Source organism: Neofelis nebulosa, chromosome 16 (genome assembly GCF_028018385.1).
Source record: "Neofelis nebulosa isolate mNeoNeb1 chromosome 16, mNeoNeb1.pri, whole genome shotgun sequence".
Classification (NCBI taxonomy): Eukaryota; Metazoa; Chordata; class Mammalia; order Carnivora; family Felidae; genus Neofelis; species Neofelis nebulosa.
Window position 1 is genome coordinate 29,643,794 of NC_080797.1, and position 24,419 is coordinate 29,668,212.

At 39.8% G+C, this 24,419-nt stretch overlaps 1 protein-coding gene across 9 annotated transcripts in view; it reads right to left on the reverse strand.

Annotated features, from left to right (window-relative positions):
* Positions 1-24,419, reverse strand: part of TLK2 (tousled like kinase 2) — a 114,750-nt gene that overhangs the window by 60,900 nt on the left and 29,431 nt on the right. For 5 of the 9 annotated variants that reach the window (XM_058704452.1, XM_058704451.1, XM_058704448.1 and 2 more), the window contains exons 3-7: positions 15,162-15,233; positions 14,897-14,966; positions 13,830-13,873; positions 12,997-13,092; positions 3,339-3,506 (exon numbers count right to left, since the gene is read on the reverse strand). In XM_058704452.1, coding sequence (XP_058560435.1) covers positions 3,339-3,506; positions 12,997-13,092; positions 13,830-13,873; positions 14,897-14,966; positions 15,162-15,233 — 450 coding nt within the window. The remainder of the gene's footprint in view (positions 1-3,338; positions 3,507-12,996; positions 13,093-13,829; positions 13,874-14,896; positions 14,967-15,161; positions 15,234-24,419) is intronic. The other 4 variants (XM_058704450.1, XM_058704449.1, XM_058704456.1 and 1 more) reach the window with 2 other exon arrangements.

The window sequence follows — 24,419 nt, forward strand, 5'->3', positions numbered from 1 at the left end:
GCATGCCAGACTTACTATCTGGGGGAAGAATGTTAAGACAAAGGCAACACCAAGTGTAAAGTCCCTGAGGTGAGAACATGCCAGGTAGTATTTGAGAAGGCAAGGTGGCCGGTGTGGATGGAACCTAGTAAGGAAGGGAGGTGGCAGTAAGAGATGGCCAAGTGGTGAGAAACAGACCACGCAAGTCTTTATGTGCCATTTTAAGTACCTTTGAGCAAACATGACTGAATCACTCTCATCGGTTGAAAACAGATTAAAAGGCAAAGGTAGGAGCAAAGAATCCAGTTAGGAGGCTACTACGATAACCTTAGTGGGGGACAACGGTTTAGTTCAAGTAGTAGTAGGAGTAGTAGTAGGAGTAGTGAAGAGGTTAGAAGCAGTAGGAATCTGAACATAACCGTAATAGTAAGATTTACTGATGGATTTGTAACTGGGATATAAAATAAAGAGAAGAGACAAGAATGACTCCATGGTTTTTAAACAACTAGAAGGAGAGAATGGACAGTTACTGAGATGTGGAAGGCTGTTGAAGAAATGGGTTTGGATTGAATTCAGTTTTGGACACGTTAGGTTTGATATGCTTATCAGACATAAAGAAAAGTCTAGAAGCAACTGACTACATACATTTGGAATTCGGGGCAGGGCTCTGGGCTGGAGATATAAACTTGGAAGTGCTCTGCATATGGGTGATAACTAAAGCAAAGAAACTCAATGAGATTATGTAGAGAAAAAAGGTAGACAAAAGTCTGAAGACTGAGCCCTGGGGCACTCCACTGTTTAGAGGTCTGGGAAATGAGAAAGAACAGAAAGAGTGGAAGCGGAGGGGAGCACAAGAGGACGCGCTTGGAGAAAGGAGTCATCAGTTATGGCTAATGAATCATGCTGGACAGATACATTCTGAGGACTGATCACTGGGTGCAGCAGTGTGGAGGCCACAGACACCCTCGATACAAGTTCCTGTGAAACACCGGTGAAGGGAAACCACTTCCGGATTTCTGCAATAATAAACAGTGCAATAAACATCTTCATATAGTTTTATGGGAATAGAATTCCTGGGTCCAGGACATGTAAATTTAACACTCGGATACAAACCAACTTGCCCAAGAGACTGCACCAATTTAGAGTCAGTATAAAACTTGCATGTGTATCTAAACTATAATCTACACTGAGAATTATCAAATGTAACAATCCTTAACACTCTGACAGGTCAAAAGTGTTATACCTTGTTTTATTTTGCATCTCTCCACGGCTGAAGTTAGGCAGTTTTCATGTTATTAGTCATCTGTCTTCCCTCCACCTACCCCGGAAAACTGCCTGCTAATTAATAGCTTTTGCCTATTTGTCAGGAAACTGCTGGTCTTTATTTATTAAAAACGTTTTTTTAAATATGTTAACTCTTGCTTTCTTCTTTCTTTAGACTACTAAGCTTATATCCTGGCTGGAACTGCAGAGAAGCAGAGAGATCCAGAACGGTACCAAACCATTTAAGCCTTTGTTTTTCACATTTATTTCCCTGTTCCTTCTTCAGACACGTTCATTTCTTACTCTTCTCTGCCATCTCTCCCTTCCATGAGAACAATCTGGCTATAGCATCTGCACTCCTCTGACACCCTGAGTGCACTAGCTGATAGGACTGAGGAAGCCGTTATCCACGTGCACCCACCCCAATACCTTTTTTGGAAGGCTCACAATAGGGGACCGAGTTTTGCTGATCGAAATCCTGGGTACTTAGCTACATGCCTGTCACATAGTGGGCATTCAGTAAGTATTCGTGCAATAAACAAAGGGAACTCCCCTCAAGTGAAATGGAAATAGCTTTCAAAAAGGCAATAAAAGAACATAAGGACAAACAAACCTCTGATTATCCAAGGTTTTGCCTGGGAAAGTTAGCTCGAAGATGAAGATTTAATGGTCAGTGAATAGTAAACAATGTAATTTTTACACACGCGCACAGACACACACTCTGTAAGCATACTATAGAGCACCACAACATTCTCACACAAACTATGCCATACTACTGTCAGGCCCACACACAGGACTGCATTGGTCAATTCTCCAATTTTGTGCTGTGTTTCTGACACCCACAGATAAAATTAGACCCTCTTCACACAAGAAGTCTCTCCATTCCTTTGATGCTTAAAAAATTCTCTAAGTTTAAAAGCTGTAATATCTCGGGGCGCCTGGGTGGCGCAGTCGGTTAAGCGTCCGACTTCAGCCAGGTCACGATCTCGCGGTCCGTGAGTTCGAGCCCCGCGTCAGGCTCTGGGCTGATGGCTCGGAGCCTGGAGCCTGTTTCCGATTCTGTGTCTCCCTCTCTCTCTGCCCCTCCCCCGTTCATGCTCTGTCTCTCTCTGTCCCAAAAATAAATAAAAAATGTTGAAAAAAAAAATTAAAAAAAAAAAAAAAAAGCTGTAATATCTCTTTGAGGAAAAGCAATAATAACTGTAAGAAAGTATTCCAAGTTGTGCGCAATGGTTCGCTAATTACCTCATAATTTTTATTTCCTTTCCTTAAGGCACCCACCCTTTTCATGGCCTTTTTGAATACAATTGCATGTGGATTAATGACTCAGAATCCACGAAACAAATAAAGAGAAAACTTAGGTTACAAGTGGAGCGAATGAACCAGGAGAAGAGAAAGAAATTTGGATCAGTGATGACTTTAGCTCTGAAAGAGGCCCCCAAAAATGGAAGAATAGGGTAACGGGGCTTTCCCTTGCTCTGTATCATCTGTGGTGGGGCACAGAAACCAAGAAAAATAACAACTCTGGAGTCAAACTGCACTAGATAATTTGGTAAGTAAAAATGGGGTCAAACCTACTTGTTCTCCAAGGAGAGAGAAAGAAGCAAGCTGAGAACAGCAAACAGGTAGCCAAATACTCCTGGAAAAAGTATCTGTCCCAACACTGTGAAGAGGTGAGAGGAGGCAAGCGTACAGGTCACGCCAGTACCACGGAGGGGAGACAGACTGGCACACACACTACAGAATGCCCGCCTACCTGCTAACATTTTCTGACCTACACGCTGCTTCAAATAAGTGACGCCTGGAGTTTGGCGATTTTAATTAGACAAGTACTTTGGCTGTAACGGAATTCGATCTGTATCTTCTTCACTTCTTTGTCAACCTAAAACCGTATTTTCTTTCCCACGGTGTGCCCAGACTTTAACAAAGTAGTCCCTCTCACCCCCTGGAACCAAGGGACACTGAAGAAAACCACGCTACCTTCAGAAGGCACACAGTTAGTAACGGCATCATCTCTTCACGAACATAATTCCTCAAACTCCATCAAGGAGCTCGAGGGCAACACGGATCTGCATCAGGTCAGCCTTGGTACTCACTGACACAAAGGTGAAGCAGAGGCCAGCTCCCCTCTGCGCCAGCTGCTCCGTGTCAAGCCGAGGCTTCGCCAGCATCACCGACATGAGGGTTGGCAGAGCGGACTGCTCCTCCGACACCTCCTTTGCAGCGCTGCCATCTAAGCCATAGAGGGGTTGCTCTACCCGCCGCTGCAAAACATCAAAGAAACCCCACGGATTACATGAGAAAGCAGCCAGAAACTGCCAAAACACATAATGGATTAAAACACAGCGCACAGAAGAGTAATTTTTGAAAAACACCTCTCTGAAAACAAATATGTTTGTCGCTGGATTATAACTTACCTGTAAATCTGGGACAGTATCTCACTTGAATTCTGTAAAATTAATTGCATGTTACAATTTTAATTGTTCCGTATTTCTACAACTGAAATTGCAGTTTACTTTGCAGAGTTCAACAAATCGACTTCACAATACCTTCAAACCTACAAAGGAAATGTTATTTCTATCCTGTAGGTAAATGAGGATGAAGACATTTGTCCCCTAATTTACAGGAAGCTTATTTCACTCTCAATTCTATCCTTACCATGCTATACTTATATGCAAAAATCGAAAATAAATACAAGCAACACAATTTCCACAGAACACTAAAAGAATAATATAACACAATTATGTATGGTTTATTCCAGAAATGTAAGGATGGTTCATCATTAGCAAATCTACCGATACAATTCATTACATTAGTATTGGGGAGCAGAGATATCAAGATTCTTCCCTTTAGATGCCAAAAGAGGATTTGCACATTGTTGGGCAACTCTTAAAAACAAAAACAAAAAACACTGGGAGTATCCATCTTTAATACAACACAGTATTTTTTTTCAGAGATGAACATAAATTAATGGTGCCATACCAAAGACACTCTCAAGAAAGTTAAGAAAACTAGAAAGGGGTTAACACATTAATATCACAATCATTCAACATTATTACAGAAGGTTTAGCAATGTGATAAGGGGGGGGAATGAGGTATAAACAAGGGGAAATATTAAAGATTAAAAAGTGTCATTTTTGGATGATATAACTATTCACAAAGGAAACTAAGCAAATCAACTGAAAAACAACAAATAAGAGCTCGGTAAGATGGTCGAATATAAAATAAATATACAAAAAACAACAGCTTCCCCATATACCAATAATTGATTATTACCAGAATATATAATGGAAGAAAAAGCAGATTCAAAATTTCAAAAAACCTATACGAGAGAAATAAGTTTAGAAATAAACTTAAGAAATATGGAGATTACATATAAGAAAAACTACAGATTCACTGGCAGATGTAAAAGAGGATCTACACGGTAATACCACGCGCCTGCATTCAAATTTTATAAATGTCAAATTTCTTTAAAAGCCAACGCATGTGGCTTTTTATTCACTTTTGTTTTTCTTTTCTCTCTCTCTCTCCTGCTACGAGAGAATGCTGTAGTGGTGCAGTGATCACAGTGTCACTCTTGCTCTCTTTTGGGAGTTGGTTTGGTGGAATTTCACACATTAATTCTAAGGTTCACTCGGAAAGATAATCAAAATTAGCCACACAACTTTTGATAAAGAACAGCAGGGAAACTTGACTAGTTATTAAAACGTACCACAAAAAAGCAAGACCACATCAGCATAATACCGGTACATGAGCAGACAGATCAACCAGTGGCACAGAACAGAAAACTCAGAAACAGGCCCCTATAATATGGATATATAATCTGTGATTAAACTGTATTTCAGATTAGTGGGAACTTACTAAATAGATGGTTGAGTATTTGTATGGGTATCAGAAAAAAGTAGAAAAGTAGATTGCTTCCTTATACATAAAAATTACAAGAAAATACAAACAAGTATTTTTATGACTTTCTAGTGGTGAAGGACTTTTTAAACATGATATTAAAAATACAAACCATTCAGGTCTATCTCAGAATAGCATAAAACCAGTAAAACATAAAGGAAAACAGTGACAAATTTGACTCCAAATATTTTTACTCCTGAATGGCAAAAGTCAACCTGAAGTTAAAAGATAAAATTATAAATAGGCAAAAATGTTTACCATATAAATGACAATGAGTTAACAACCTTAATAAATAATGTGCTCCTCATCAGGAAGAAAAAAACAAACACTCTGATAAATAAATAGGCAAAGAACTTATAGAAGCGTTAAAAGAGAAATCCAAAAGGCCATTAAACTTATGAAAATATGTTTAATATCACTAATGAAGAAATGCAAGGTAAAACAAGGTATTCTTCTCACTGACAAAATTACAGTGATAAACTTCAGTATTAGGAGGGTACACGGAAACTGGGACCTGCAAACTGCTGATAATCTGCTAGCAATTATGTGATGACATTTTAAAGTAAGCATATTCTTTGACTAGGGCATTAGAGCTTGGAAATTTATCCAAAGCAAAAGAAAAGAAATGTGAAAGACACACACACACACACACACACACACACACACACGGACATTTGCTATGGCACTATTTAGAGGACAAAAAAAAATGTTTACAGGATACTGGTTAAACAAATAAAACAACAGAAATTAGGAAACTATTATATGAACATACATGTACACACATATATGCCCAGTAAACCCTTTAATAACAGTTCTGGAGGAGACCTGAATTGTTGGACTTTCATAATCAACATGTATGTATCCCTTCATGAGGAAAAACTAACATTTTCATTTTAGAAAATAAAAGTAAAATAAACTAACCAAAATGATCCCAACAAAAGAATTTAGGTTTTTAATCTGTAAGCAGAGTCCACCTCCTCGAGACCAACACTCCTACCCCAACCAAAGGCAACTGTTTAAATTCAGGCTCCAATGTGCTTGTGATACCCATTCACAGCAATATCTGCACTACTTGGGAGACTGTATCTCCGAAGCCCCAATACTAAAATTAATCATTCTGCTATGTACTCAATAAATGTTTGCCAAGGGTTGAAAGATTTTATAGAATATTTCTGGAAATACAGCAGGCTAGGATGTTTGAACTAACCTTCCCTTAGAAAATGATTATAAAAACAGGACAAAACATGGGGGGAAAAAGATGTTAAAAGCATTGAAGAGTTGATAAAATAAGGGATCTGCCAGGGCAAAAATCTAAGGGATATTAGGAATGCAAGACACTTAAATGAAGCATTAAAATCATATTTGCCCTAAGGGTACCTGCAGATCTTGACCATCCCGCTTACAGAGCACAAGGTGCCAAACGGATCGTCACAGGCCAAAGTCCACTGAGGGCAGGGGGTTCAATAAGGAAACCCTTCGCACTTCAAGCTTCAAGGACTTTCAAAGGGTTACACTCTAAGGGAAAATGTAAACCAGGAGAAAAATTTCCTCCACCCTCAGAGAACTACAAGGAAGTTGCCCTGGCAATACAGGGAGCGGGGGCTCCCCTGAGAAATGTTAACACAATCCAGATCAATACCGACTGGGTAGCTGAAACAAACAAACAAAATAAACCAATCAAACAAAATGCAAGCCATGAATTCAGTGGTTTAAAGTAGTACTGGATGGGTAAAATCTCTAGGCATTTGGAAGAAGCAAAGAAAAATTCTCCCTGGAGGAACACATCTTTTAGATCTCAAAGAAATTTCACAAATAATTTTTCAGGAAAAATGAGCGGCACACAGTCCAAAAACCAAAGAAGCGTAAAAGAAATAAAGCCCTGAGCAACAGCTAGGAAAAACAACAGACAACAAATAGATTCATAACACATCAAATGCCAGAATTATCAAATACAGATTATAAAGACTCTACTAAATAAATAAATAAAAGACAAACTTGAAAGTATCAGCAGGGAACACAATAACAAAAATTAACAATTCAGTGCAGTTGGACAGCCTGGGTGGCTCAGTCTATTGAGTGTCCAACTTCGGCTCAGGTCGTGATCTCAACGTTTGCAAGTTCAAGCCCCACATCAGGTTCACTGCCGTCAGCACAGAGCTCATTTCAGATCCTCAGATCCTCTGTCCCCCTCTCTCTGCCCCTTCCCTGCTTGCACTCTTTCTCTCAAAAATAAATAAACATTAAAAAATAATAATAATAATTCAGTGAGGTTAACAGCAAATTAGATGCAACAAAACAAGAGAATCTGGGACCAGAAAGGCAAGAAACTATCCAGAATGGAGCAAATGGAGACTAAGAGAAAGTAGAAAAAAGTCAAAAGGCAAAGTGATAAGGTGAGATGGTGTGACACACAATTAATTGGAATTTCATAGGAAAAAGAAAAAGAGAACAGGGCAGAGACAATATCTGAAGAGACAATGGCTAATAATTATCCAGAACTGGTACAAGACCCAACAAAAAACCCTAACACATTACAAACAAGAGAAATAAAAGGATGCATCATAGTGAAACTGCAGAGCAGCCAGGGGAAAACAAGAGCAGATAATTTCAAAGAAATGAGAGATATATGAAAGTTGTTTTCTCAGTAGTAACAATGGGAGTCAAAAGATGGTAATAATACATTCAGCTGTTAAGAGAAAAAAAATGCCAATGTAAAAATATACACAGCAAAAGTATCTTTCAAGAATAAAAGCAAAATTAAGTACTTTAAGCAAACAAAACCTAGACAATTAACTCCTCAGCAGATACATATAAAAGAATACTAAAGGAATACTTCAGGTAGAAGGAAAGGGACCCTAGGTAGAAGACGTAAGATGCAAAAAAGAAGTACAAAGAAAGAGGTAAATGAACACTGACAGTATCAAATAGATGAACAGTGACAATATAAACTAATAATGTTGTATGAGGCTAAAAAAAAAACAAACAAAAGCAAAATACAAACATACACCACCACCACCAAGTTAGTAGCAAGTAAATGGAGTTAATGTTCTGAGGTCATTGTTTATTTGGGAGGAGGATAAAGATACTATTAACATCAAACTTTGGCAAACTGAAGATATGTGTGGTAATTTCTATGAGAAACACCGAACAGGACCTAGCTTCTAGTGGAGAATGAGAATACACAATGATTAACCCGCCCCCCCAAAAAAACAACAACCCAAATAAAGCAAGAAATGAAAGAAAAGAGAATATGCAGCATGAAGAGAAAACACATTAAAAGATGGCAAATAAATGCTAAAGGGGCACCTGGGTGGCTCAGTTGGTTGAGCACCTGACTTCAACTCAGGTCATGGTCTCGCAGTTCACGAGTTCGAGCCAAGCACTGGGCTCTGTGCTAACAAACAGCTCAGAGCCTGGAGCCTGCTTCAGATTCTGTATCTCTCTCCCCCACCCCCCGCTCATGCTCTGCCTCTCTCTGTCTCTCAAAAATAAATAAATGTTAAAAATAAATAAAATAAAATAAAATAAAATAAAATAAAAGCTAACATTAAAAAAATACTTTAGACAGAATAAAGAAAAATTCAACTATTTGTCAGGTATACTGAAAACATAATGAAAAGCTGGTAGTATAAAAATGGAAATATCTATACCATATAATGGTTTGGATACATTAAATATTGGATAAAATGCATTTAGAGCAAAAAGTATCATAAGAGATGAAGGGTCACTTAATAATACACAAAGCAAAACTATAAATACATGAAGAAACAACTCGCACAATCATGAGAGATAATAAATACACCTCTCTTGGTAACTGCCAGGACAAACAACCAAAAATCAGAATACAGAAAATTTAAAAACTATGATTAAACGCCATGATTAACAAAACTGACTTAATGACAGAACAAAACTATATTGTTTAGGGATACACACATGGTCGAACTGTAAGGAAGAGCACATTATAATCACGAAAGTTAGAACAGTGGTTGTTTCCAGGGTAGAGAGCGTTGTAATCAGAGAAGAGCACACAGGTTTCCAGGGTGCTGGAAATATTTTACTTCTTGACCTAAGGAATGAGTATATGGAGTTAACTTTATAAGGATTTCCTTTTTGTGAAGGGCCACACAAATATTTTAGGCTTTACAGGCCATATAACATCTCTGCGATATATTCTTCTGTCTCCACAACTCTTTAAAAATCTAAAAATCATTCTTAGTTTGCCAGCTATGAGTTGTAGTTTTTACCAAACTCCTGCATTAAAAGCCTCATGTTTTAGGTGGTACTTTGTTTTCAACAAAAAATACAAAAGAACCTGGGAATGCAAGCTGGTGTAGCCACTCTAGAAAACGGTATGGAGGTTCCTCAAAAAACTAAACATAGAACTACCCTACCACCCAGCAATTGCACTACTAGGCATAGATCCACGGAATACAGGTGTGCTATTTCGAAGGGGCACATGCACCCCCATGTTTACAGCAGCACTATCAACAATAGCCAAAGTATGGAAAGAGCCCAAATGTCCATCGATGGATGAATGGATAAAGAAGATGTGGTGTGTGTGTATATATATATATATATATATATATATATATACACACACATATATATATGTATATGTATATATGTATATATATACATACATACAATGGAGTATCAAAAAGAATGAAATCTTGCCATTTGCAACTACATGGATGCAACTGGAGGGTATTATGCTAAGTGAGATTAGTCAGTCAGAGAAAGAAAAAAATCATATGACTTCACTCATGTGAGGACTTTAAGAGACAAAACAGATGAACATAAGGGAAGGGAAACAAAAAGAATATAAAAACAGGGAGGGGGACAAAATAGAAGAGACTCATAAATATGGACAATCTAAGGGTTAATGGAGGGGTCATGGGAGGGGGGATGGGCTAAATGGGTAAGGGGCACTAAGGAATCTACTCCTGAAATCGTTGCACTATATGCTAACTAATTTGGATGTAAATTTTTAAAAATAAAAAATACAAAAAAAAAATACTTAGGGGGAAAGAAACTAAAATAATTCTTTATCCATCGATTCTTCTTTTCTTTTTTTTTTTTAATTTTTTTTCTTTTAACCTTTATTTATTTTTGAGACAGAGAGAGAGAGAGAGAGAGAGAGAGAGAGAGAGAGAGAGAGCATGAACTGGGGAGGGTCAGAAAAGAGGGAGACACAGAATCTGAAACAGGCTCCAGGCTCTGAGCTGTCAGCACAGAGCCTGACGCGGGGCTCGAACCCATGGACCGTGAGATCATGACCTGAGCCGAAGTTGGACGCTTAATGAACTGAGCCACCCAGGCGCCCCTCGATTCTTCTTTTCAACAACTCTGAGTATCTGCTATATGTGCCAAGCACGGTTTTGGGTGTTAAAGACCAAAAACTGAACAAGATATTATCTCTTCACGTCAAGTCAAAAAAACAGTAAAAATAATTATACCATTAGGTAATAAGACTGAGAGACGGAAACAGCAATCAACTACAAAGCAAAGTCCCTGGTCTCATGAGACTAACATTCTAGTGGAAAAAGATGTGCAACAGATTAACCAAATAGTTAAAAATTAAAATATAGGAGCGCCTGGTTGGCTCAGTTGGTTGAATGTCCAACTCCTGATTTCAACTTAGGTCATGATCTCACAGTTCATGAGTTTGAGCCCCATGATGGGCTCTGTGCTGACAGCGTGGAACCTGCTTAGGATTCTCCCTCCCTCTCTCTCTGCCCCTGCCCTGCTTGCTTGCTCACACTCTCTCTCAAAATAAATAAACTTTAAAAAATTTTTTTAATTAAAATGTTATAAATAAAAATATTAAAATCATCCCACACACCAGGGACAATGAGTAATCTACAACAAAACACACGACAATATGGATTCATCTCACAGAAGTAATGTTGAACAAAAGAAGACAGACATAAGAGTGTACATTGTATGATTTCTTTCATACAAAATACAAAAACAGAAAGAAAAAAACATCTCTGCTGTTAGAAATCAGGACAGTGACTATTCCCAATGACAGGGAGGGGGCTAATAACTGGCAGGGAGCATAAGGGGGTTTGGGGAGGGAGGCTGGTAATATTTCTTTCTTGTGTTGGAATACTTTAAGCACTTTAATTGGTTTAAAAATTAAAAATAGGGGTGCCCGGCCGGCTCAGGCAGTGGAGCATGCACCTCCTGATCTTGAGGCTGTGAATTTGAGCCCCACGTTGGGTGTAGAGATTACTTTACAAACTCTAAAAAAAAATTTTAATGAACATATAAATAAATGTTAAGAAAAATAAAGACACAAGCCTCCTCAACAGTTACCTAAAAACCCTCAACCTAACCAAATAGATCTACACATCAAACATTTCTAACATTTTTTTAAAATGTTTATTTTGAGAGAGAGAGCTCACATGCACGTGCAGGAGTGCCGGCGGGGGGGGGGGGGGGGGGGCGCGCGCGCGGGGGAGTTGGGGGGAGGGAGGGAGAGAGAGGGAGAGGGAAAGGGAGAGACAGACAGACAGAGAAAGAGAATCTCAAGCAGGTTCCGTGCTGTCATCATAGACCCTGATGTGGAGCTTGATCTCATGTACCGTGAGATCGTGACCTGAGCTGAGATCAAGAGGAGGACACTTCCAGTTGAACCATCCAGGCACCCCTTTACATTTCTAACATTTTTAAATATAGCAAGGATGACAAGATAATAGCCAAATTTTCAAGTTGGATACAGTTTACTAAGTGCTTTAATAACTGCGGTCACCTTAATGAATGCATGTCTTTACGAGATAGAAGAGGAAAAGAAATGCATTCTAAACACTTTAACACAGAAGACTAAATCACTTAGGAGAAGATCAGTATTACCCAATTCTGCTAAGGTAAAGAGTCAAACAGCTTTCCTAAAAACAGACCTAGCACAAAAACTGAACATAGGGAGATCCCTCTTCCCCCAAATCCCAAAGCAATACCTGAGGCATCAGCAGAGAGAACACACTCCTGAGTACAAAGATCTTGTATGGTATCAACAAATTATCCAAAGGCACTCAAGTAAATTAACACAAAATCCCCTATTAGGTAGCTAGCTCAGGAGTCTCAATCTCGGCACCAGTGACAATTGGAGCAAGTAACTCTTTACTATGAGGGCCTATTCTGTACTTTGTAGGATGTTTACTAGCATCTGGCCTCTGCCTACTAGATGCCTACAGCTCCCTCCTCCCACCCTCCAGTTGTGATCAAAAATTACTCCAACAGTGCCAAATGTTCCCTGAGAGGCAAAACTACCCCACGTTGAGAACCACTAATCTGGCTATAATGGTCTTAAGATCTTCAGTTCTCACTTGAAGGAAGGAAACAGATGGGCTTGGCTGGCTCGGTCGGTGAGGCCTGCGACTCTTGATCTCAGGGGTTGTGAGTTCGAGCCCCACACTGGGCGTAGAGATTATTTAAAAATAAAAATCTTATTTAAAAAAAAAAAAAGGGAAGGTAACAAACCCATCTCCAATTTGAGTAACATGAGTTTCTCTACCACATCACTGAGAAAGCCTTGAAAATAAATCAAATGCCCAACTTATATTTAAGTTTGGCAAGGATACAAAGTTTACGTTTAAATTGGAAATCATTTCCTTGACAGAACTGAGCTGTAGGCTTAGAGGTAACTTACTATACTGAGAAACAGGGGTAGCTCTTGTGCAACATAAATTTACGGAGACAGACTTGAGTCTCAGTGACTCACAGGTAGCACTGAATGTTTCTCCTCAGTGCCTCATTCCCCTGGGTAGTTAACGGAAGAGAAACTGCTGGAGCGATCCTGGGTTCTCGCCTCCTACAACAGGTGTCAAATTTCTCCAGGTGAATGCTTACCGGTAAGGGATTGGATAAGGAATGTTGCGGTGAGGATCGTGCAACTGGCGGAACACTTCTGCCAGGGCTGGTTCCTGGCCCGCTTCCCCCAGCAAACTGGCCAACAGGGAAAAACGGATATGAATAATTCAAAACAGTACTGTGCTTCAGATAAGGAGAGTAAAAGATTAACACACAAACAGGTCTTAACTATATGGCCCCTTTAAGTCAATACATCTCATGCTAAAGAGAAAAATACCACGTAAGTCAAATTTTGGCTAGCTTTTCAGCGAGATTTTAAGGAGGAGCTCCAGCAGAAATGTACCAAAAAGATATAAAGAAAACGTGGCTGAAAGCTGAAGGTACACATGGTTTTGAAAGGACACCAGAGAAGCATGTTTTCCCTTCTTGTCTCAAAATAACCCGAAGCAGGAATACAGTGAGTGGTACAGTGGATGCTAGTGTCTTCTTTAGGAACCACTAACGATGGGTCAGTGAGCTCGCTACGTGTCCCACCGAACTAAAGGGAAGAGGACAAAAGAAGAGTCCAAGTCACTCCATTTCAATCTTTGCAAGACCCGAAACCTAGTCTGGCCAAGAGAAACATCACCTCATTTGTGAATTTTTATATCATCACAGACAAGACACATCATAAACAAATTTAAATTTAGGAAGTCAGCAGCAGTGTCCTCTTAACAGAGAGAGATGGGCCAACATCAGACTGATGAAGATGGGGAGGAAGGGGAGGAGAGCACAGTAAAGGCAAAACATTGCTTTCTAAAGCCTTAAATGAAGGCAAGGATTCAGATTTTTAAAAAGTCACTATGAACTTTTTTTCCAAAAATTTAACTTACCTCAAAGTAATCACTAATCTTATGTCCCCTAGGAGTGCCTTTCCCTGAAAATGAAACCAAAGTAAGTATAGTTTTTCCAACAACATACGTAAACCATCATTCACTAAAACGTACTATGCATTCACTAACTGCGTATGTCATCATCAATTCAAGTACTGGCTTTACTTTTAACAAATAAGCCAAATTACCTGTATCCTAAGAACAGAGACAGTTTCCTCCATCTAATAAAAGCCTTAATAAGCAGTGAAAGGAAGACTTTTTCTCAGCTTGCTTTCCTTTAAGATTTGCTAATCTTTCTTTTATAATATGGTAAGAAAACCTAGGCCACAGCTATGAATCAAAATAAAACAAATGTACAGTCCATGCCCTCAATCAAGAGAACAAAAAATTCAAAACAAACTCATCAGGACTAAAGGGTTTTATGCTAGGCCACAAAAAACTTTATGTGACATGTTGCTTTGGGACAATTTTCTGCCCCCTGCCCAAAAGTAAAAAATAATTTGTAGATAAAAAAATTTAAAAAATGCAAAAAAGACTGTGACTTCCATTCCTCAGAGGGGGTGGAGGTGACGAAGCAAACCATTTATTCCCTCTTTAATTACACAAAGATATTCGGCATCATAACCCATCATATTTATAGATTTAGCCCACTGGGTGCCAATGCTCAACTGAATTGCCACAGGAGAGCAGGTACAAAGGACAGCCATGTAAATGAAACCATTTCTGGCTACCAATTATTAACAAATCACTGAGCTAATGCAAGACATGGTTACAACACCAATGTAACCTCTTTTCTGTATAATACACGCTTAGTCTGAAGAAAAACCTGTGGTGAGAAGATTGTTAACTTACAACAGGGAAAACGAGGGTCCCCAAAGAACTGACACTTTTGGCAAGTGTGTATCAAATGGCGAGTCTATAATAAACAGCCTGATATTCCCTTAAGGTACACAAATCTCCTTTGTTAGGAATCCCTGTGTAGGAACTAATTATTTCGTGTGAGTTGGAAATTCTAAGTATCTAACTTCCAAGAATTTAGTATTTTTATTGGTATAAATTATTAATACCTTGGCTAGTTTCATATGGTTCAGCTTTTCTTTTCCGGTTTCGCTGGTCATTCTGTTTTTTCTCAGGAGTCTGTTAAATACCATATACATCACAATTAGCATTTTGTTAACTTTTTCACAGTATGAGAGTAGGTACAAAATATCAAACTTATAAGAAGATAGAAGGCAAGTCCTAAATCAGAATCCTGGAGTTATGCAGTGCTACCTTTCAACCCAGACTGAGGGTGTGGGAATGTGTAGTCTCACAGTGAATGTGGCCTCTTACCTCTACTTCTTTATCACTCAAGGACCCCACGCTGCACAAGCTCTGATTGGAAGACTCACTATTGAGTGGCCCCTGGAAAGAGAGGAAAAAAAAAAAAAAGGAATCAAAAGAAACTAATTTAAGATGACAGCAACACTGAAGAAGCCTGCCAATTTTGATGTCTGAAGTCAAAGAAGTCAAGAATTAACTACAGTACCCGTAAAAGCCAACTTGAAAAGAACTCCATCAACTGTACGATGGTGCCCTCACATTAAAATTCTCTAGGCTCAGTCGGTAAACCATGCAACTCTTGATCCTGGGGTTGTAGGTTTAAGCCCCATGATGTAGGGTGTAGGGATTGCTTAAAAATAAAATCTTTAAGTGTCCGACTCTCGATTTGACTCAGGTCATGATCACAGTTCAGGAGTTTGAGCCCTGCGAGGGGCTGTGCACTAACAGCTCAGAGCCTGCTTGGGATTCTCTCTCTCCCTCTCTCTCTGCCCCTCCCCCATTCCTGCTCACTCTTTCTCGCTCGTGCTCTCTCTCTCAAAAATAAATACATAAACATTTAAAAATACCAACTCTGTAATCATGTGCAAATTTTCCCTTCTAGAGTACTTCTGCACGCAGTGAATTCATTTTTTAAGGAAAATAAGCAAGGGAAATCCATTCTCTTGCCCTTCTGTATCATACAGGCATCATCTGAAAGTTGATATGTTAAGGAGGATGTTAAGAGTTTCTTACAAAGAATGGTCAGAGACTAGAATATGAAGGAACTGCTTTTCTGAGTCAGGCTTTAAGGAGGCATGACCACTAGCTCAAAAACCAAAGTTACAAGAGACTGACTTCCACCCTAATGGTATGAGGGGCTCTGCTGGCCCGCTCCTCAGTGAAACTGGTGAAAATTATTTAAAAAACAAACAAACAAACAAACAAACAAAAACCCATCATTCAAAGCCTCTGGAAATAGTCCCTAAGGGGAAACAGTAAATGAAGAAAATAATCATTCAATAAAATCTATGAAAATTTAGGCTCAAAGGTCAAAGTCTGAGGAATTTGAACCCAGACCACTCCCACTCCTCCCCTCTCCCATGTCAGCAATGCTCCCGTTCTTGCAGCGGCCAAGAACACACAGCTCCTTCTTCCCACAGCTCTCAGTCCAAGAGCTTTCTTCTCTAAGGAGCTGGACTGTCCCCAGGCCCCTGCTGCTGACACTAAGTCCCAGGCAAGTACATCAAAAGCAGGGGCTCCCCCGTGTGCAACCCCCACTTGCAGAACAGAAGCTATACCTCAGGCGTGGCACATTGAGCATAGTGGGACCCCAAGAGCTCTTCTGTCCAGCTCATGAGATGACGGTGGCTCCACATCCAGATAGGCTGCTGCATGCACTTCCCTCCCACCCTACTCCCATCCTCCACCAGCTCCAGCACTCAGCTCCCAGATCCAGAATGTCACTCACAGAAAAGATTGCCATCATCCCCATCCCCAACTCCAGGAACCTGACTCAAATACTCTGCCTCAGGAGAAAGGCAGGAACACTTAGTACCAAATCTCTTCCCAAAAGACTTGACTTCATTCCCATGGGCGAGTTTAAGCCTAAGAGTATTCTCAAGAACAGTGGAAGCTGTGGTAAAAGAAAGGCAAACAGAAGATCTGTGGGTGAAATGAAGATACGGCTTAGACTGTAGGCCAGCTAGTTTGCAGAAGAGAACCAGGGAATAAGACACCTGGGAGAAGTCCTCCTGGGGTCAGAACAAACAGCAAACACTGACCTCAGAAACTCTTCCTTCCAAGGAGCCCCAATTTGATCTGATTAGTTTGTAGAGGAATTTAAGCCTCAGGGCACCGTTGAAAACAAGAGAGCAATCCGGGCAATTAGTGGAGTTTTAACAGCTGGGTTGGTCAGGGAACGAAAGCTCTGTTAGTACCAGTCATCCCAGGGTGACTGTAGGCATACTTAAAGCTGTGTCTCCCCAAAGTCGCCACCAGAGGCTTGACACTGGATGAACAGTGGATAGAAAAGACGTCACTAAAATAATCTAGCCAGTCGCTAAACAAATAAACAAGCAAACAACAATAATAAGTCCATCAGGGCACCTGGGTGGGTCAGTCAGTTAAGCATGACTTCAGCTCAGGTCCCGATCTCATGGTTCGTGAGTTCAAGCCCCGCACTGGGCTCTCTGCTGTCAGCACGAGCCTACTTGGAGCCTCTGTCCCCCTCTCTCCCTGCCTCTCCCCCACTCATTCTCGGTCTTTCTCTGTCAAAAATAAATAAACTTAAAAAAAAAAAAAAAAAGTAAGAGCTTCTCTTTAAAAACAAAACAATAACAAGTTCAAGACTGGGATGAGAACTCAGTACCCAGAGTTGGTACAATACGTCATCTAAAATGACCAGTTTCCAACAAAAAATCATGAGGCATGCAAAGAAATACAAAAATATGACCCATATACCAGGACGAAAAAATGGCAGACTAAAGAAACTACCTGTGAGAGTGACTAGATATTGGATTTAACAGAAAAATATTCAGAACAGCCATATAAGTATGTTCACAGAGCCAAAGGAAACCACAATTAAAGAAAAAAAGTGTGAATGACAATGTTGTATTAAACAGCAAATATCAATAGAAACAAAGAAATATATATTTTTTAAAAAAGGGGAATTATGGAGCTGAAAACCACAATAATGGAAATTAAAAAATGCACTAGAGAGGCTCAAGAGTAGAAATTAAGTGACAGAAGAAATCATTAGCAAATGTGAAGATAGATCAATAGAAATTATGCAAGCTGAAAACCAGAGAGAAAATACAAGAAAAATAAACAGCTTCAGAGAAACGTGGGAAAATGTTAAGTATGCCACAATGCACATAATTGAGGTGAGAGAGAGAGAGAGAGAGAAAGAAGAGAGGGGTGAGCAGGAAAGAAACAGAAAAACATATCCAAAGAAATAATGGCTGAAAATTTCTCAAATTTACTGAAAAGCAACAACTTATTCATCCAGGAAGCTTAATGAATTCCAAGCACGATAAACACAAAGAGACCCACAAACAGGCACATCATAGGAAAAATGCTCAAAGGCAAAGACAGGAGAAAATCTTCTGAAAGAAAAATTTTTTATAGTTTATTTATTTGGAGAGCCTGTGTGGTTCAGTCAGTTAAGCGTCCAACTCTTGGTTTCAGCTCAGGTCACGATCTATCTCATGGCTTTGCAGGTTCGAGCAGGCAGTGCCAGCTTGGGATATTCTCTCTCTCTCCCTCTCCCTCTCCCTCCCCTGCTCATGCTATCTCTGTCTCTCTAAAAAAAAAAAAAAAGGAAAGAAAAAAGACAAAGACAAAAATCTTAAAAATAAAGAAATTAATTAAAGTTCATTTATCTATTTTAGACAGTGAGAGAGAGGGAGAGAACATGCGCATGTGGGGCAGAGAGAGAGGGAAACAGAGAATCCCAAGCAGGTTCCATGCTGTGTCAGTGCAGAGTCTGACTCGGGGCTCGAACCCACCAAGTGTGAGCCAAAATCAAGAGTTGGACGTTTAACCAACGGAGCCACCCAGGCACACACACCCCCCCCCCTTTTTTTGATGTTTGCTTATTTTTGAGAGGGAGAGAGACAGAGACAGAGTGTGAGCAGGGGAGGGGCAGAGAGAGGGAGACAGAATCTGAGGCAGGATCCAGGCTCTGAGCGGTCAACACAGGGCTCGACCTCACAAGCAGTGAGATCATGACCTGAGGTGAAGCCAGATGCTTAACTGACTGAGCCACCCAGGCGCCCCCTCTTTTTTTTTTTTTTTTAAAGTTTATTTATTTTTGAGACAGAAACAGAGATCATGCGTGTGAGTGGGGTAGAGGCGTTGAGAGAGGGAGCAAAAGAATCCCAAGCAGGGCTAGACCCCATTAACAACCCCACAAACAATCACCTGAACCGGAATCAAGAGTCAGACCGCTAACCTACTAAGCCACCCAGGAACCCCCTCAGGAGAAAGTCTTAAAAAGCAGAAATATAATGCATCACTTACAAGGGAATCCCAATAAGGTTAAGAGCTGACTTCAGAGCAAAAACAATTTAAAAAAGGGGCAAAAGATCTGAACAGACATTTCTCCAAAGACTATATACAAATGGTCAATAAACGCATGAAAAGAAGTTCAACACCATTAGCTCACGGGAAATACAAATCATAACCAAAATGAGACACCATTTCAGACCTACTAGAATGGCTAGACTAAAAAAGAAGTAAGGGGGGTGCCTGGGTGGTTCAGTGAGTTAAGCATCCGACTTCAGCTCAGGTCATGATCTCAAGGTTCATGAGTTCAACCCCCGTGTCGGGCTCTGTGCTGACAGCTCAGAGCCTGGAGTCTGCTTTGGATTCTGTGTCTCCCTCTCTCTCTCTGCCCGTCTCCAGCTCACTTGCTCGCTCTCTCTCTCTCTCTCTCTCTCTCAAAAATAAGTAAACATTAAAAAAAAAAAGTAAGAAAATGCTGGCAATGAGCACTGAGATATGCACAGAATTGTTGAATCACTGTATTATACACCTTAAATTAATATAACACTATATGCTAATTATACTTGATTTACAAAAAAAGTGCTGGCAAGAATGTGGAGAAACTATGTTCTCACCAGAAATATATTGCTGGTGGGAACATAAAATGGTGCAGTTGCTTTCAAAAACAGGCAGCTCCTCAAACAATTAAACATAATTACTGTATGACCCAGAATGCTACTCCTAGGTATATAAGGAAAAGAAACGAATATGCACAAAAATTTGGACACAAATGTACAGCATCATTATTCACAAAAGACATTTAATGTCCAATTGATGAATGGATAAACAAAATTCCATACAATGGAACGGAATGGTATGTAACTGTGAATATACTAAAAAAGCAATGGATTGCATATTTTAAAAGGGGTAAATTGTACTGTATATGAATTATATCTCAATAAAACTATTAAAAACCAATAGTCACTAGGCTTAGTGTCAAAAATAATTTGCATTCTTACTAGGGTGTATCAAGTATTCCTTTCGCCATATTCTTAACACACTACTTTTTAAGTATAATAAACACACTACAACAGAGAGCTTCATAGTGAGATACTTGGGAAGCTGCGAAAATAATAAAGTGAAACTAGGGAGAAGAAACAAAATCAAATCATGTATTCCTAGTGACATAACTCAGCAAAAGACTTATTCCTACAATGGTATAGAGTTCCATGATGTTTTGAATGAGACAAAAAGGAGTTTTATTTACACAAAAATTCTACAATAATTCTTTTTAAATGTTTGTTTATTTTTGAGAGAGCGAGTAGGGGGGAACAGAGAGAGAGGGAGACACAGAATCCGAAGCAGGCTCCAAGCTCCGAGCTATCAGCACAGAGCCCCACGCAGGACTCGAACTCATGAACCACGAGATCATGACCTAAGCTGAAGTCGGACGCTTAACTGACTGAATCACCCGGGCGCCCCTAATTTTTTTTTTTTTAACATGTATTTATTTTTGAAAGAGAGAGACAGAACATCAGTGGGGGAGGGGCAGAAAGAGAGGGAGACACAGAATCTGAAGCAGGTTCCAGGCTCCAAGCTGTCAGCACAGGGCCCAACGCGGGGCTCGAACCCACGAATCAGGAGTTTATCACCTGAGCTGAAGTTAGACGCTTAACTGACTGAGCCACCCAGGCGCCCCAAGAATTCTACAATAATTTAAACTGAACATTCCTATGCCCAAATTTTCAAAATATTCTGTTCATGAATTACCTTTATTGTAACCATTATGAAGCATTTTTTTTCCTTTGGATAGTAATAAAACCACACATCGTATTTTAACTATACACTTGACTCACCAAATATCCCTCACTTTCAAGAGGAAATGGCAAATGTGATACAGAGAAGAGAGTACTGAACAGTCTACTTTTTACTCGGAATTACTGATAATGAAATACACTGACAAGTGTACCTAACAGTGATGCACACTGTTGTGTTTGAAATGCTGTGTGTGAGGCACAAGGCTTCTTATGGTTCTCTGTGTCTAACCAGAAGAAAAAAGGATTAAGAATTATTTAATCCTCCCTTTTGCTGTCCTTTTCTGAAGCACAGCATCCCAACTTATTGTAAAATCATTAGATTAAATTAGATTAGCAGGGATAAATGACATATATTCCCTGTTCTAAGGCAGCTTACTGTCTAGTAAAAGAGCTAAATAAAAGCTTTTAGGCAAACTGAATGTTATCTTTCAAAAATGCCACTATCACTAAAAAACAAACAAAAATGGCAGGAAAAACTCAACTAAATTAAAAGAGGATAAGAAGGTATGAGTAAATTAAATATACGATCCTTGATCTGACCCTGAATATTGAAACAAATCAAAACCAGCTATAAAGGGCATTATTGAGACAAAGGCAGAAACTGAATATGGACTATATATTAAATAATTAAGTGCTTTTACAAATTGGTCTATTATTATCAGTTCCTTAACTGAAAATTTTCCATTGGATGCATCTTTTTTTTTTTTTTTAAACGTTTTATTTATTTTTGAGAGAGAGAGAGAGAGAAAGAGACAGATCATGAACAGGGGAGGGTCAGAGAGAGGGAGACACAGAATCTGAAACAGGCTCCAGGCTCTGAGCTGTCAGCACAGAGCCCGACGCGGGGCTCGAACTCACGGACCGCGAGATCATGACCTGAGCCGAAGTCGGCCGCTTAACCGACTGAGCCACCCAGGCGCCCCTGGATGCATCGTTTTAATAGAGTGCTTTGTACGTTTTGTATGAGTTCGTGTCCAGCTTTTCGAGCGTCTTCTACATTTCAGGGGTCAGGGGCAGTCCCAAAAACAGTTTAATGTCTGCCTCTGCCAATGCCCTATACTATTCATCAGTTCCAAACACATTTATTTATACATTAGTCATCCTGACCAAGATTTCCACACAAGGTTGAAGTTCCCATTTCTTGCAGGTGGCTTTTAATTATTTTTTTTAAGTAACCTCTACACCCCAACATGGGGCTCAAACTAAGGATCTCGAGACCTAGAGTCGTGTCTTCTACCAACTGAGCCAGCCAGGCGCCCCACTTCTTGAAGGTGGCTTTTAACAGCCACAAACCTAATATAAGTAGCTCACTTCTGTCCTATGTCTTGGACCAGTGGGCCGTTTTACCACTCCTAGCTCACAGAGAAGCTTTCCAATTCCCAGCTTTATACAGTTCCAGTTCAGACCTCTGGACTCAATTACCACCCCCAGGGGTAAATTAAACCCGAAAGCAGAAAAGCTTAGGGGCCATCAAGTTTAACTCCCATTCACCACTGTGACAATGTCATATATTTGAAGCTCTAACAACTGGGACTTAATTTTTCCAATTTCTCTTACACTGCTGACATTCAGGAATTATATAATTTTCATATATTTCATTAAATCACTTTACTGAATTGTTATTCTTTCTAATCATCTGTTAGTTTGTTCCTTTGGTTTACTTGTCCAGATACAAAATCACAGCATTTTTAAGTAATAAGTTTATATCTTCCTTTCCACAATTTGTATCTCTTACTTGTTTCACATTTTACTGTACTGAATAAAACAACAGAAATACAAAGCATAGAGAGAACACAGTTCTTTTCTTTTTCAAGGTAAGTCCTCTAGTGCTTTACCATTAAAAGCTGTATTAAGATCTCAAATAGCACTTTCCAGCCAGGGCCTGGCAGAATGGCTCCCGCAAAGCAGGGAGAAGAAGAAGGGCCATTCTGCCATCATCAAGGTAGTGACCAGACAACGTACCATCAACATTTACAAGTGCACCCAAGGAGTGGCTTTCAAGAAGAGTGCCCCTTGCACACTCAAAGAGACCCAGAAATTTGCCATAAAGGAGATAGGAACTCCAGATGTGCGCACCGACACCAGGCTCGACAAAGCTGTCTGCATCAAAGAGATAAAGAATGTTCCACCCCATATGCGTGTATGGTTGTCCAGAAAATGTAACAAGGATGAAGATTCACCAAACAAGCTCTATACGTTGGCTACCTATGTATCTATCACGGTCACTACTTTCAAAAATGTACAGTTAATGTGGATGAGAACTAATCACTGATTGTCAAATAAAGGTATAAAACTGCAAAAACAGAGAGACAAAAACAAAAAAACCAAAAAAAACCTCAAATAGCCAAAACAATCTTGTAAAAGAACAAAGTTGGAGGTCTCCCACTTTCTGATTTCAAAACTTCATATAACACTATAGTAATCAAAACAGTATGGCACTGGCATAAACACAAGATAGAGACAAAATGGAATAAAGCAGAAACCTAGAAATAAACTTTCACATATATGGTCAAATGGTTTGTTGGGGGGTTTTTTATTCCAATTTTTTCTTTGATTTTTTTTTTTCAGTTTTATTGAGATTTAATCGACACACAGCTCTGTATGAGTTTAAGATGTACCGCATAAGAAGGGTGATTTGATAGAGGGGCGCCTGGGTGGCTCAGTCGGCTAAGCATCCAAGTGTGGCTCAGGTGATGATCCCGCAGTTTGCGGGTTCAAGCCCCACATCGGGCTCTGTGCTGACAGCTCAGGGACTGGAGCCTGCTTTGGATTCTGTGTATCCCTCTCTCTCTGCGCCTCCCCTGCTTGTGCTGTCTCTTTTTCAAAAATAAATAAACATTAAACAAATTTTTTAAAAAAAATTTGTTTAATGTTTTTATTTATTTTTGAAGGAGAGAGAGAGACAGAGCATGAGCGGGGAAGGAGCAGAGAGAGAGGGAGACACAGAATCAGAAGCAGGCTCCAGGCTCTAAGCTGTCAGCACAGAGCCCGATGCAGGGCTCGAACCCACAAACTGTGAGATCATGACCTAAGCCGAAGCCAGATGCTCGACTGACTGAGCCACCCAGGCACCCCCCCAAAAAAATTTTTTTAAAGGATGACTTGACATAGAAGATTTTCAACAAGAACGCCAAGACCATTCAACAGCGAAAAGGACACCCTTGTCAACAAATGGTGTTAGGAAAACCGGAAATCCATATGCAAAAGAATGAAGTTGGACCCTTATCTTACATCACATACAGGAATTAACTCAAAATCGAGGACTCCAAAAGCATAGGCAACCAAAAACAAACAAACAAACAAACAAACAAAAGATAAAGTGGACTACACCAAAATTAAAATCCTCTGTGCATCAAAAAACATGATTGGGGCTCGTGGGTGTCTCAGTCGGTTAAGCGTCCGACTTTGGCTCAGGTCATATGAGTTCGATCCCCACATTGGGCTCTGGGCTGACAGCTCAGAGTCTGCAGCCTGCTTTGGATTCTGT